This window comes from Terrapene carolina, unplaced genomic scaffold, assembly GCF_002925995.2.
Source record: "Terrapene carolina triunguis isolate 2854851 unplaced genomic scaffold, T_m_triunguis-2.0 Scaffold58, whole genome shotgun sequence".
NCBI classification, from domain to species: domain Eukaryota; kingdom Metazoa; phylum Chordata; order Testudines; family Emydidae; genus Terrapene; species Terrapene triunguis.
Window position 1 is genome coordinate 112,767,821 of NW_020664409.1, and position 14,422 is coordinate 112,782,242.

General features: G+C 64.0%; 1 protein-coding gene across 1 annotated transcript; it reads right to left on the reverse strand.

Moving 5' to 3' along the window:
* Positions 1–2,385: 2,385 nt before the first annotated feature.
* On the reverse strand, positions 2,386–13,331 carry SCX (scleraxis bHLH transcription factor). The gene is made up of 2 exons (XM_024209478.2): positions 12,523–13,331; positions 2,386–3,000 (listed from the first exon to the last, which is right to left on the reverse strand). The coding sequence occupies exons 1-2, from the start codon at positions 13,042–13,044 to the stop codon at positions 2,962–2,964; spliced, it is 561 nt and encodes a 186-aa protein (XP_024065246.1). The 5' UTR covers positions 13,045–13,331; the 3' UTR covers positions 2,386–2,961.
* Between the last annotated feature and the right edge of the window lie 1,091 nt (positions 13,332–14,422).

The following is a 14,422-nucleotide window of genomic DNA, read 5'->3' on the forward strand; positions in this document are numbered from 1 at the left end:
GTAGAGTGTGCGCTCGCGGCAGCACCGTCCAGGGACTCTGGCGGGTCTGTGGGCCCGGGCTCGGATCCTGGGCCAAGGCTCTGTCTCGTCTGTAAAACGGCGTCCCTTGACCCTGGCGGGTGCAGGGCATCGGCCGGTGCCGTCTGCTGGAATGGGGAAATGCCCTTTTTGTGCTGAGCATGAGGACTTGAGCTGAAGGATCTAAAAACGCTGCCCTGAATGAGTCTCCCCCTCCCCGCTTGTTTTTAACGCTAGCCCGAGTTGCCTGCAGCCGCCTCTGCCAGGCTCGCTCCAGCCCCTCCCCACTCTCCAGCCCTGCCACCGCTAACGGAATAACCATTTCCAGCCGGGTAAAGCTGAGCGGTTCCCAGTGCCCACCTGAAACCCCCAGCCCTGGGCCCTGGAAGGGCTGGGCACGTTGGATGGGTCAGGCTCGGGCGCCCCCCAGGCCTCGGACGTGTTAGGCCCGAAACAGGCCTGGCTCTGCCTGCTGCGGGAACGAGTTCGTGACACGTCCCCGCTCAGCTCGGCCGGCTTGTCTGCGCCGGCACAAGCCGCTCACGCTGGTTATGTAGCTAGCGGCCCCGCAGACCGGCAGGGAGAAGGCGCTCCCCCATCCCAAGGACCAGCCTGTCTTTGCGGCTGCAAGGCCAGAGTCCGGCTCATCCTGTGATGGGCTCCTTTGCCAGGGAAAGGCCATGCCAGGTCAGCCCACCCTGCTCTGTGGCCCGGGCTCGCCAGGAGCAGCAATCCCAAATCCCCCTTTCCTCTCCACTGATTTATCGGGAGAGGGAAGCCAGCGACATGTCCTGCCCTGCCTGGCCCGGCTGCGTCCCAGCGCTGAGCGTTCCTGGCCGCCGAATGTTTACACCTCCCACCCTCACTTTCCATGGCTTGGGTTTTTCCCTCCGGTGCTCTGCCTGACTCCTCACCCCCACGTGGGACTGTCCCGAACACACAGGGTGTCTGGTTCCTTGGCAGTCCCCTGGAGCGCATCGGCTCTCGGAGAGCAGCCCTGGGGAGCGGGAGCCCCGTTGGGTGGGTGAACAGCTGTGGCGCTTCCTCCCTTTATAGTTACGGGCCTCGTCTCTTCTGCCCTGTGCACAGAATGGGGTTGGGGGTGGGACTCACCAGGCTGCTCCTGGGTATTTCTCTTCTCCCCCTTTCTATCGCCTGCGAGCTGGGCTCAGCGGAGCGGAGAGCTGGCGCGGGAGCTCCATGCTGTAGGGGCTCGCGGCCCGGGCGTGTCTGTTCTGGCTGGTGGCTGCTTAGCGCTGGCAGCGAGCAGGGCACGCCGTGCCGTGCTGGCACCGAGGCGACGCTTGGGTAGGGATGGCAGCCCAGGCAGTGTCCCGTCTCTCCCTGGCAGGGGAGCAGACCTGCCAGCTCCAGCCTTGCACCTCTGGGGTGAGGCCAGGGCTTTGGTGCACAGACCTTCAGCCCCATCCCCTCTCGGGGCAGGGAATGCTCTCCTGCCTGGGCAGCGAGGGGGACACCGGGTGCCCTGGCCCAGCCCAGCTCCTGTCCTCCCCCCGCCCACCCCCATGTTGTGTGCTGCTGCTGCTCCCCTATGGCCTCACCTTCTCATTTCTGGCCTCTCGCTTTCCTCCCTACGCCCGCCCGTCTGTCCTCCTCCTCCTGGCCAGTCGCCCCCGGCAGAGCCGGGCTCCGCGGCCACTAGTGCTTTAAGTGGCTCCCACGAGAGGCTCCGTCTCTGCCAGCCTGGAGCCTTTCAGAGACAGGGGGGTGCAGTGAGTGCTCTGGGACACAGCGGTTCGGTGCATTCCCATTGACTAAGCCTGGATTCGCCCCGTGATTCACACACACCCCGGCACTCTTGCTTCGCGGTTCTGCTGGTGACGTGAGTGGGAGCCCAGCAGAACCCAGGGGGTGCTTCCCTTCAGCCTCTCCGAGCCAAGCGGGGCCAGGGGAAGCTTTGCAGACAAGCAGAAAACCCAGAGCCCCTCACCTGCTGCCGAAGAGGCTTAGAGCACAGTCTCCCGTTGCGGCTTTTGCTCTGCCTGGCGCTTTTAACTGATCCTGCTGAGTCCTACGTGTGTAATTTATTTCCCCAGGAAACTACGCTCAGCTGCAGCATCTGGTTTTCACTGAGCCCCTGCTTTTTACCTGGGTCTCCAGCTGCATTTAACTGGGCCGTATGGGGACCAAGCATCTCGCCACGGGTCTGCACGAAAGGCCTGCTGGCTTCCGGTCCTGAGCTCTGGCCACTCGCTCCCCCAAAGCAGCAGTGACTCTGTGGCCGGGGCCTTCGAGCAGGAGCCCGGTGCCTGGGGGGACGGTTGTGAGCAGACACTGGGGAAGGGAAACTAGAGGATGATTGTGTGGCGCGGGGCAGGGCTTGGAAGGAAGGGAGCTTGTGCCTCGTCTCTCAACCATATTCGTTTTAATTATACAAATTACTCCGGCTTTATATTATTGTCTCAATGACATGAACCACCAGCATGTATTGATCAAGCGCAGCGACTGGGACTCAGGGGACGGGACAGGGCGGAGGAGCGGGGTATTTGGTACATAGTTTTTTCTAGCGCTGCTCAACAAAACCCGGCGAAGGGCAGTGTCCTGCCCAGGAGCAGTCCTGGGTCATTCCCGACATCGGGGCAGGACTTCCCGTCCAGGGAGTCTGCAGATCAGCTTTTCCGCCCCTCTGGTTCACTGGGCGGGGGCTGGCGTTGCCTTCGCTGTCGCACGCCGTGTCCCGGTGCCGCGGGCGTGATCCTTTGAAGTCCTGCCATCTGTGGAGCCTTCTGGAGCTCCCAGGTCCCTGTCTGCCATCTGCCACCGCAGCCCGGCCAGGAGGATGTTTGGTGTGTCCGGGGCCGGCGCGTTCCTCCGGGTGCAGCTCTCCGTGGCAGCAGGGGGAAGGCAGGAATGTCCGTGTCTTTGTTTGGTGTGTGTGGCTTTTCCATCCCTCCTCCTTCCGCTCCTCCTTTCCGAAACTGTCTAGCTCCGAATCGCCGTCTTCCTGTCTCGGTCTTTACTCTGCAAAGGGGGAGAGGGCGAGTTAGAAAAACACACCTGGACTGGGATCCTGGCCAGCCCCCCTCCTCCAGCAGGCATCTGCCGCCTTCTCCCTGGGGCTCTGCTCTCCCTAGAGAAGCAGTGGAACGGCTGCCATTGCATTTGCCCTGGTTGCCATGCTGGGCATTTAAAGGCATCACCTGGCTACGCGCTCGTAGCAAGTGTTCTGACAGCCCAATTCACCCTGTTCCCCTGTCTGGTCTCTCTCCGCCCACGATGCCCGGACTCGCCTCCCTGCCCCATGTGTCACGTCCCTGTCTTTGGGCTGTCCTGCTGCCCACCGCCCCGCCTGAGCGCTCCCCCGAGTCCGAGAGCCAACCCTACAGCAAGCTGTGTGGCTAACAGAGCCCCTCTCGGGACCCAGACCGTCCCCCCCCGGCATCCTTCCCTGCATTCCGGTGGCCACTGGGGCACGTGGGACAGCAGGGTCAGGCCCTGACGCTGTGCTCCTTGGGGTACAGCTCTGGCCCTCGGTTTGTCCATGAAGCACCTTGCACGCGGTCACAAAACCGGCCCAGGCACAACCCCTCCTTGCCTTCCCTTCCCCGGCGGTGGCCAGCAAGTAACCGAGGGCGAGGGAACCGCTGCCCAGGGCAGGCAGCTCAGCGGGGGCTTGCTCTACCACTGGGCTTCGCTGCGGGGAGCGTGTGCACCTCGGGTAGGTCTCGCCCGCCAAGGGCCATGCCCCCGGGGTGGGGAGTTGGGTGGCAGTTCTGCGGCTTTGCGCGGCTTGCTGCGGGATTCTCCCATGTCCCCCAGCTTTCGGCAGGGTTTGCTGCACCGCCGCGGCTCCCCGGCTACTGCACATGCAGCCTCTGTTCCACCGGGGGGGAGTTCAGCTCCGAAATGGTCAAATTAAATTTCCCAGATGTTCAGGCCCCAGGAGTTCTCGTGCTGTCTGGAGAGGAAATGGGGATTCGGAAAATCCCGCCTCATATTTTTTCCCCTATCACCTTGCCTTTCCGCTGCCATTAAGTGCAGCAGGAACAGTAAATTACAGGCTTGAGGAGCCGGCCCATCTTGCAGATCCGGCGGGGGGGGGGGAAAGGCATCCAGCCACCATGCACCAGGAAGGGGCGCCGGCTGACTCAGGGCTCCGGCTACCACACTGGGCATCGGAGAGTCCGGGCTGGGTGCTTGTGTCCTTACTGTCCCACCTGCAGGAGGCCTCTGCAGCCATCCATAGCCCAGCTGCTGGGCCATTGGCCGCACAGAGCCCCAAGCCCAGACCGCGGCTCCCCCCGGCACTCTCAGGACACTGGGCTGGCCAGCTGTTAGCATTGCACCCCCACCCCCAGCTGCTGGGTCATCGTCAGGTGCCAGGGCTTAGCAAGTGATTTAATGCCTGCGGGGGAGCGGCTGCCAAGACCCAGCTCTGCTCGGGGAGAGCTCCAACGCCGGCTTAGCAGAGCGGGGGTTTTCCTTACGGGGCCGCGGGGGCCATGGCTTGTATGTGTGTTACCCAGAGAATAGACGCAAGTCACTTCTCAGCACTGCACCTGTGAGTTCCCCTTCGCGCTGGTTAACCCCAAACCTTTCCCCGTCCCTCCCAGGTCCTTGGCTGTGAATCCACCTACACCGGGCCGTGCTGGGGAGGGTGCCGAAGCCGTTCTGGGTGGACAAGTCCCAGCCCTGTCCTGGGGAATTGTCAGCATTCCTGCCTCTGACTCTGGAGTGGGGGGAGGCGGGTAAAGTACCCCCAGGCTGCTGAGCTAGCGCTCAGGGGTGCCCCCACCACAGATGGGGGGCGGTGACCAGCTCTGGTGGCTGAAAGGGTCATTCAGCCTGGAGCCAGTTCGTTCCTAGCCAGGGTCTCTCCAGCCCAGTCCGGCTGGGATAGGCAGCGGTTCTCTGGCGTTGCAGGGGCGAGGGGTGTTGTCACCAGTAATGTGCAGGGGGGTGTACTCCCTACTCCACCCCAGTGCCTTCCGAGGGGCTGCCAAGCTCTCTGGGCCCATCACAGGTTGTGGGTTCCAGGGCGTCCGGTCGTCCTGCAGCTCTGGCTGAAGGCGCAGGTGCCCTGAGGAAGGGGCCTCCCTCCTCCAGGTCTCTCCGGGCCACAGGTACCAGCGGGGAGGCCAACGCCAGGCTGACTCGGTCTGTTCTGGGCACCGGGGCGGGGGCATTTCCAGGGTTAATCGTTTCCCCTCCTCCAGCTTGTGTCTGCCCCTCTCCGGAGGGGTGCCGATGGCACAGAGTGGGCAGGGGGTAAGGTCCGTGCTGGCTGTGTCAGTCCTGTCTGGCTGTCCCCTTCCTGGTCTCTTCCTCCTGCTGCCTCGGGAAGCTGGGTCAGAACAAAGCGTCCCGCCTCACTTGGGTGGCTGAGGTGTGGTTTGCTCAGAAACTCCCCTCGCTTGTGCCCCCAGCTCTTCAAGGAGAGGCTGGTTCCCCCACTCTCTGTGCCACTTCACCTCCCGCCGAGCTGTGGCCCCCGCGCAGCCGCTCCTAGAGACCCAGCAGCCTGGGCGGCCTTCCTCTCAGCAGCCCTGGGGTGGAGCTTTCTGGGCCAGCCGAGCTGCAGATCCAGAACCCCTCTTGGTTCTCCTGCGGTGCCGGGCCGGCGCCCCTCTCGTCCGAGGGGATGGCTGCGTACCTGCGACGAGTGCTTTGTGACGGGCTCTGCCGGTCTCGGTGCCGGGGTGCTAGGCAGAGCTGGCCTCTCTCTCCGTCCCTGGCCCATCGGTTCCTAATAGCTGCTGTCACTGTCCAGTTATCCTGGCAGCTCCGCTGGTCTTCCACATCCCAGCCCTTTGCCCTGCCCTGAACTGTCCGGGGCGCCCCACTGGGCAGGTTCGTGTGTGACCGGAGCCCTGGGGTGGGGGCTGCCCATTGGCCCTGCAGAGCAGAGAGACGTGCCAGCCCCGCACGGCCTCGGTGCTGTGATGGATTTGCCGGTGCTGGGAGCTGCTCTGCATAGCCTTAGCTAATGCTTCCCACGGGCCTGTCTCGTTCGCAGCCAGGGTGCGTCCCAGCCCCTGTGCAGTATAAGCTGCCCTCTGTTGGGGAGTCGTACCGCAGGCCGCCCGGGGACTGACAGGCTGGGGGCTAAGTGATTTCCTGATTTAGTTAGTGTTGGTCCTGCTGTGAGCAGGGGGTGGGACTAGATGACCCCCTGGGGTCCTTTCCACCCCCGATATTCTATGGTTCTGTCCCAGCTGTGGTGTGAGGACTGGCCGTGGGAGGGCTTGGGTGTGACCCCATCTCTGGCCCCTTCTCCGCTCGCCCGGCGCCTGTGCACCTTCCGGTCACGTTGCCGGGCCTGGGCTTGGACGCAGTGAATCAGCGTCCCACAAACAGACCCAGCCCCACCCGCCCTGAGTGGCCAGTCAGCAGCCAGGAGCCCCGCACGGCTAGTACCCGCAAGCAGCGGCCCATGACAGCTGCCCCTGAGCCTGGCTAGGAGCCCCCCTGCCGTGAACGGGGGGTGTGGTGCCAGCCCTGTGCAGCATGGGAAGAGCGCTGACCCGCATGTCACTCCTAATGGGTTTCCAGAGCCGTCGGCTGAGCCACCCCCCATCTGTCTGGTCAGATCCGGCCCATCCGATCGCGCCCTGGACTCACTTGGGGGTCCATGGCTCATCGCTTAGGTCTTTCCATGTCCCTCCCAAGGGCCTAGCTAAACACGGAGCCCATCAGGAACCGCTTTTCCTGAGTAACTCCCTGTGTGGACACGCTGGTTCCAGAGTAAGGGGGCCTCGCTCCTGAGTCACGTGGCCCACGGCATTGAGCCCTGCCAGTGGGGCAGCCCCCCAGTGAGCCGTGCTCTCCCACCTCGGGAGGGCAGAGGGGCCTGGCAGAGCGGGGCGCCCGGCTCGGACGCGCTAGGAGCTATGGAAGCAGATAGCAGAGCGGTTTCCCCAGTCGTCCCAGAGGCTTAGTGTGGCTGTGCTGCCCGGGGCCAGGCATCTCTCGGGGTGGAGGTGGTTTTCCAGCCGGTGGGGAAGGTTACGGGGGTCTGCCAGGGGGCGGGGGCGCAGAGGGCCCCGTCTCCCCCTGAAGCGGGTTTTCCAGGCCTTATTCTTGCTCCTGGCCTTCCCTGCTCCCCAGGCGCCTTCAGAGGCTGCTCCGTTCCCAGGATCTCCATGTTCCCTGGAGTGGTGCCCCGAGCCCTCGCTTTCCTGGCTGTAAACTCTGTGCCCCCTGCTCCATCTTTCCAGAGCAGATGGTGACTCTCCCCTGCTCCCCTGGACAGTAGGGGCTGCGGTGCTGCATTGACTGGCTCCGAGGAGAGCCTGCGGCCCCGGGGCCTGCCTGCCAGCCCCAGGGCCTACCCCTGCCGGCGCTCTCAGACACGCTGGCGTGTGGCTGGGCCTGAGTCACGGGGCCGTCCCAGAAGCAGCTTCTCTCCTGAGCTGATGGCAGAGCCAGGCGGGCACCTTCAGCCAGGGGCCTGGCAGGGAGCTGCGGTTCTGTACAGGTCAAATCTGCTCCAAAATCAGATGGGGGGGGGAGGGGGACACCCCTAAGCTGTTCCGTGGCCCAGGGCAGATGGCCATGCCCAGCACGGCCATTCCCGTGGGGCTCGTCCTGCCCTGCCGGGGCTGTCTGCAGCCCTACGGTGCAGTGCTGGCCAGATGCGAAGGGAAATGGACTGTCGCGGGCTCGGCTCAGAGCACCAGAGAAGCTCCCGAGGTTCGGTGGGGACACGCCAACCAGCTCTGCCACCACCCTTCCCGTCTCACCGCCGGGGCCTGAGGACAGAGCGTTGGCAGTGTCCCTTTCTAAATCACTAGAGGAACCTGTAACGCTGCTTCCCCTGCTAGTCCCTGGGTGGTCAGAGCACATGGAGCCGGGGCCCAGGGAGCTTGCTCAGAGCCACTTCCCTTCGGCTCTGCGGGGTCTGCTCTTGTACCACAGTGCAGTGACTCGGGGCCCTGGGAATTCCCATGTCCCCGGTGCCAAGGCAGTGCAGCTCCCTGGGAGAACGGGCTGTAAGCACATCAGAACGGCCACACTGGGTCAGAGCAAAGGTCCATCCAGCCTAGTATCCTGTCTGCTGACAGTGGCCAACGCCAGGTGTCCCAGAGGGAATGAACAGAACAGGGAATCATCAAGTGATCCATCCCCTGTCGCCCATGCCCTGCTTCTGGCAAACGGAGGCTAGAGACACTAATAGCCATTGATGGACCTATCCTCCATGAATTTATCTAGTTCTTCATTGAACCCTGTTATAATTTTGGCCTCACAACATCCTCTGGCAAAGAGTTCCACAGGTTGGCTGGGCGTTGTGTGAAGAAATACTGCCTTTGGTTTGTTTTAAACCTGCTGCCCGTTAATTTCATGGGGTGACCCCTGGTTGTTGTGTGATGGGGGCTGCAGGCGGCAGAGTGGGCGCAGTGTGTGCGTGGAGGCGGGAAGGAGGTGCGCTCGTTACCGAGAGCTGAGCCCTGGTTTCCTTCTCCCCGTGCTGTGCTCACAAGACCCAGGCGAGTAGGAATGCCACGCCTCGTGTTTTCCCATCGCTCCTGCCTGGTCTGTGCATTCCCTTAGCGCTGCGTGTGCGTCACGCAGCCGGGGGGGAGGGGGGCAATCTGGCACAAGCCACGAGCGGGGCGCGAAGCCAGACCCTCCCTCCCAGGCCCCTGCCCCATGAAAGAAGTGGGAGCTGCGGCCGTTTGTTGGGGTGGGCAGGGAAAGAGCCAGCACGCTCCCGCTTCGGCCCCGGCCTCCTGCACGTTGCAGGCTCAGTCCCAGTGCAGCGTAAGGCCCTGTCCTACCCCTGCAGCTAGGGTCGCCCAGCCCTGCGTGAGGCGTGGAGCGGAGTGTGGCATGGCCGGGTGGGGGTTAACGGGAATCATTTTACGGGAACGTCTCCTGCCCTGGGTGCTGAGGTGAGAGTCACAGCGCCAGCGTGGGAAGCCACGTCACCCCTTGTTGGTGGGCTGGGAGCCGCACTGAGCCACTCGGAGAGGTGTTCATAGCACCTGTGGTGGAGACACAGCAGGAGCGTCAGCTGGTTCGTGCCACGTCCCAGCCCCCGGGGGTATTTGCAGCTGTGCGGGACCCTGCCTGAGCTCCTCCCGGGCTTCACTGCGTGGCTCCTGCCAGCCAGCAAGGGTCTCCGCTCTGTGTGCCGCGCTCTCCTCCCCTGCCCCAGCCTGGAGCCAAGCCTGCTGGTTTCCTGCAGCCCCAGCCCTACGTGCCGAGCGGCGCCCTTTTCGTTTGGGGTGAGGGTGCGCGGAGGAGTGAGGGCAAAGCTAGCCAGGGCCTGGGCCCTCCCTGCGCCTTGCATCCAGCTCCCACAGCTCCTTTCCTGGTGGGCTCACCTCCTCCCCACCTGACTCAGAGCCGCCGGTGGAAGCTCTGCGTGTAGCCGTTTACGGGGCGGATTTCGTACTTGGCACGTACCGATCAAATAAATGTAAATGTCTGTGTACACCGGCACGTGGGCAAATTGCCCTGCCGGTGGGCTCTGCAGTGAGGGGATCGTGTGTGTGAGACACGTTGTCTACGTCCGAATCGCTGAGCTCTTCCTGCCCGTGTCTGATCCCTGGGCAGCGGCTCTGGTTTTTAGAGTGCGTGGAAAGTGGGTTTATGGGGAGCTGATTTCTCAGACTGTGGATAGCGTCATCGTTCAAACACTCAGCAGCCGAGAGAGTCCCTTCCACTTAGTGTCAAGCAGGCGGGCAGGTCCCCGGGACGCTGTCTTTACAGCTGCCGAGAAGATTAATTTCACGACCTGCTAGGTGCTGAAAGCCCTGCGACTGAAGACTTGGTCTTCACTGCTGAAAGCGGGCGGGGGGGGGGGGGATTTTTAGAGCAAGATAACAAGCCCAGAGAGTTCTCCTGCGGGAAAATTTGCCGTGGAGACCAGGCGAGATCAGCACTCTGCCCTCACGCAGGGTTTCCCTCGCAGCAAAACTGTCCAGCAGCGGGATAGCTAACGTGCTACTTTAGCCCCTGGCAAACACACCTTTTCTCCGGCCTGCGTGAGAATCCAGCCAATGGGCCCATCTCAGAGAATGGTCTAGAAGAGCTAAAAGTAAAGCAAGGCTGCTGCTCTCCGCTCAGGGCTTGGGCAGAGCGGAACTTTTCCATGCCCTTGGCATGGGGTGGTCAGGCTGCCCAGCGCAGGCGGCTCTAATGAGACGTGGTTTATAGGAATCGGGGTGAAGGTGCGAGCAAGAGGGGGAACGTAGCGCTGCGCGAAGACAGACGGGCGGACGGTGGTACACAAAGCACAGGGCTAGCAATCGGAAGGTGGGTCCGTCGCGGCTCTGCTGGGTACGAGGCGTCCCACTGTAAAATGGGATCTTGCCGACCTGCCTCGGTGGCTGGGCTAGGAGGCTGAATTCCTGCGTACATGGAAGTGCTTTGAGATCCGTGGCCGCGGGGGGATGGACTGATTGCACTCAGAGCAGGGTGCTGAGTCCAGCACTATGACCTGAGTCACGGCTTGAGGGGGGCTGTCTCTGAGCACTGAATGGAAGTGGTCCCTTGCTGTCGTCGTTCCCCGTCCCCCGCCCGCCACTCGTCTATGGTAACCGGAGGGGAGAGGAGGGATGTTTGAGGGCTCTCTCCAAGGCCCCCCCAGTTGCTCATGAATCTCCCTTCCCTGTCGCCACCGCTTTCCGGGCCCCCTGAGGCTACGTATGGTCAGATTGGGCAGGGAGACGCCCCCGAAGCCCCTCTGGAGTGTGCCTGCTTGGGGAAGGGACCCGCAAAGGGGTTTCAACCCTCCCTTGCTGGCGAGCGGGACAGATCTGCCTGTTTGTCCCTCGGGTTTCACTCCTGATCAGCGGTGCTGCAGCCTCCGGCACCTGAACTAGGCTGCTCTGTAACTCCCTGCGGCAGGTTCCCTGGGGTGACCCGGGTACTGGGACTTCCTCAGCCCATCCCTCGCTCCCGCGAGGCCCCAGGCCACCCTGGCAGGCAAATCCTGAACTTACAATGGTAAAGACGAGGAGCGAGAACTTTCCACCTGCCCCCTGCCAGGGCGCGCCTCCGAGGGCTCCAGCACCGTGGGGCAGCCTGGGCAGGACGCTTTTAAAACCCCTCTCCCTGGGGGCTTGAAATGACTGCGTCCTCTGCAGATCTGCTCCCCTCCCTCCCCCTCTGACGGGGGTGTGCCCCAGGCCCAGGATCTCACCTGCACACTGCCATCGTGTGTGGGAAAGCCCTGCCCAGGGGTCTGTGCTGCTGCTCCTGCCCCACTCTCTGCTACTCTGGGGGGGAGCTGCTCCCACTTCTGCTGGGGGGCAGCTGCCCACACCACGTCTCCCTGCAAGCTGGTGGGCTCGGGTGCGCGGCCGCTCTGGCTCCTCGGGGAGTCCCGGCCGAGCAGCTGTTGTGGGCGCGTGTGCCTAGTCCAGTGAGACCGGGACCTTCTCACATCCCCCTTCTCTGGGACCCCTTGAAGTGGGGTGGGTGGGGGTCCCTGCGGAGCCATGCTGTGCATGGTTCCGGGGCAGCAGGTGAGGGCCGGGCACGTGAAGTCACTGCCAGAGGGCAGGTGCCAGGGAGAGGCCATGTTCCCCAAGTGCTCTGCCCTGCCTGGGGAGCTGCGTGCCCGCCGCAGCTGAGACCCGCCCTGGGAGAGGAGAACCGTGCCCAGACACTGGAGACTGGCGTAGACTGGCATAGCTGGGCCCTGTCTCTGCATGCCAGGGAGCAGCGTGGCACAGAGGAGCCAGCGCAGGCCCATTGGCATGCCTGCCCTTTCTGCAGGGACCTGGGTCCCTGAGTAGCCAAGGGGGGGTGCCAGAGTGGGGCTTGTCAGGCGCATTCAGGGGGCCATTGCCTTGGTACCAGCTCTTCCAAGTGCCACTCTCTCTCCCCCACCCCATCAGGTGTCTGTCCAGCTCCCCAAAATGTCACGCTCTGCGGGCACGCATTGAGCTTTCCAGGGGCTGGAGCTGGCTAGCAGGGGCCATGGGCTCCCTAGAGCAGGTGGGGCCGAAATGCTTAAAGCCCTGGAGCGGGTCAGTACCGGAGACTGGGTGCGTCTGCCTGTGCAGTGCTAATGAGGAGACAGCGCTCTGCAGACACGTTCAGCCGTCCCCTGAGTATGTGAGCTCCTAAAAGTAATCTCTATCCCCCCGAGAGTCTCTCGCTCCCGCCTCCCCCCAGCAAGTAAGGGCAGGAGTTAGCAGCCGCCAGGCCAGCGGGGGCTTTGGGCAGAGAAGCTAGGTATGCCGGGGGAGGAGCGGGATTGGCTGTGGCTCTCTTTCTGCCTTGCCCGAGGGGTCTGGTTCGCTCCAGATCCTCCCCAGCTAGTGTCAGTGCAATTCCCAGCGTGACAGGGATTTCCTCCTGCTGGCTAGGTCCCCGCTCTGGCCCTGCCGTCTCCCCCACACTCGCCGAGCGCCAATCCGATGGCAGCGGCGCTGAGCTAGTCCTAGCTGGAGGCGCTGAGTGCCCCCGGGGCGGACGGAGGGGCAGGTTCCGCTCTGGGCCGGGCTCTCGTCGCTCCCCCGCCTGCCTAGCTGAGGACCCCGGCGCGCAGCCCGAGGGCGCAGGAAGAAAGGCCGAGCCGCCACTTACCAGCTTCCTCTGGTTGCTGAGGCAGAAAGTGCAGATCTGTTTGGGCTGAGAGTTCTCGCTCTCCCGTAGCGGGGGGCTGCTGCCGCTGCTGTGGTGGTAGAAGCCGGGGGTGGTGTGGCAGGGCTGGCCGTCCCCACAGGCCTCCCCGACCAGCAGCACGTTGCCTAGGTGGGAGATGTAGCTGGAGGCCAGCCGCAGCGTCTCGATCTTGGAGAGCTTCCTGTCGGCTGGCTCGGTGGGGATGAGCGTCCGTAGGGCGGTGAAGGCGGTGTTGACGCTGTTGGTGCGGTCGCGCTCCCGCGCGTTGGCCGTGTGGCGCTGCCGGGGCTCCCGGTTGATCCGGTTGGATTTCTTGCTGCTCCGGCGCTTCCCGCCCTTGAGGCCGTAGGGGCCGGCGTCCAGGTGGTAGGGCTTTTCCTCGGAGCTGGAGCTCTCGCTCCCATTCTCCTCGTCCTCGGATAGCATGCTGATCTCGGGGTAGAGGTACCGGCTGGGGGCCGAGCGCAGCATGGCGAAGGACATCTCGGGGCGCACCTGGCACGGGCGACGGCGGGCTCCCCAAAGTTCCTCCGGCACCCGAACGACTCAGCTCCAGTCACTCATGCTGCCTCCGTTGCTGAAAGCCCTGGAGCCCCAAAGCCGGCGAGCCGCCGCCTGCCCCCAAAGGCTGGGGCTCCTCCGCTGGCTTTCAGAACGAGATCCCGCTTCGCAGCGCCGGGATTCCTCTCCCTCCACTTCTCCAGCCTCGGCGGCCCAGAAGGGGTTAAGTCCCCTCACGGTAACAGCTGGCGTTTCCTTTCTGCACACATGTGCAGCTGAAGGCGCGGAGTGTGGCAGGAGCCGGGAGTTTTATAGCACCAGCCAGTGGTCAGCCAGGCCCCGCCCCCTGCTCCGCGCAGCCAGAACTGGATCCCCGCAGATTCACGCCTACCTGAGCGTTAACCCTGAGAGCACGGGCTGGGCGGGGAGTGGCCCCGGGGCGCTGAACGCTTGGCCCAGCAGGTCTGTGGATTTCACCTATTGACTCCCGGCCTCGACTCTGCTTGGAGTGTGTGCACGCGTGTAGAGACGGACACATGTGCCCGTAGAACCACACGTGTGTGTGTGTGCGTGCACGCGCACATGCACTGTCTCTCCCTCCGCCTCTGTCCCCTGGGGACTCTGTCACGTCCCGATACCCCCGTGTCTGATGTGCGGCCCTCGTCCGTCCTTGGGGAGCCGGAGGTGGTGGCTGGGTGGGGGTGGTGCCGTGCAGCAGCCTGTGGGGGCTGGTGAGGAAGGGGGTCCCCCTGTGTGTGGAGTGGGGGGATGGGCTGGGAGCTCTCGGGGAGAGGGGGGATCCGAGCCCCACAGAGCCGCTCCCTGCAGTGTGACCAGATCGGCCCTGCTGCTGCTGCTAATGGGGCAGAGCGGGAGCGTTAACCCTCGAGGAGCCAGCCGCTAGCAAGGGCTGCGCGGCGGCCACGGCTCCACACACCGGCCCCTTTAAGTTCCTCCCTCGGTGCAGAGCTTGGCCATTATGTCTCCATCAGCTGGCTAGACGCCTGCCTGCCTGGAGCCCCCTCCTGTCCTGGGACCTGGGCCAGGAACACCTGTGAAAGGAACGGACCCTCTGTGCAGCACACGCCAGGCCGGCGTGCAAGCCAGCGTGTGCCAGGGACACCGGGGTCACTGCGGCAGGGATCCAGGGCTCGACCGAGAGCCCCAGGCCCTGCCTCACTCCTGGAGGGTGGGTGCTTCCTGCCTAGCGGCTGCCACCGGGGACGGCGGCTGTGTCCTGCTTGCAGGGCCCTGAGCAGCCACGGAGCAGTTAAAACGTGCGGGTGGTGGCAGTATAACCCGCCCCCCCCCCCCGCACACCCACCACCCCGGAGCAGCAGAGGGGCCCTCAGCTGGAGGG

Bases quoted from the DNA above. Each gene is read 5' to 3' on its own strand.
- SCX (XM_024209478.2), bottom strand. From the start codon at position 13,044: ATGTCCTTCGCCATGCTGCGCTCGGCCCCCAGCCGGTACCTCTACCCC. The intron at 3,001-12,522 runs GTAAGTGGCGGC...CCCCCTTTGCAG, and splicing joins TCAGCAACCAGAGGAAGCTG to AGTAAAGACCGAGACAGGAA.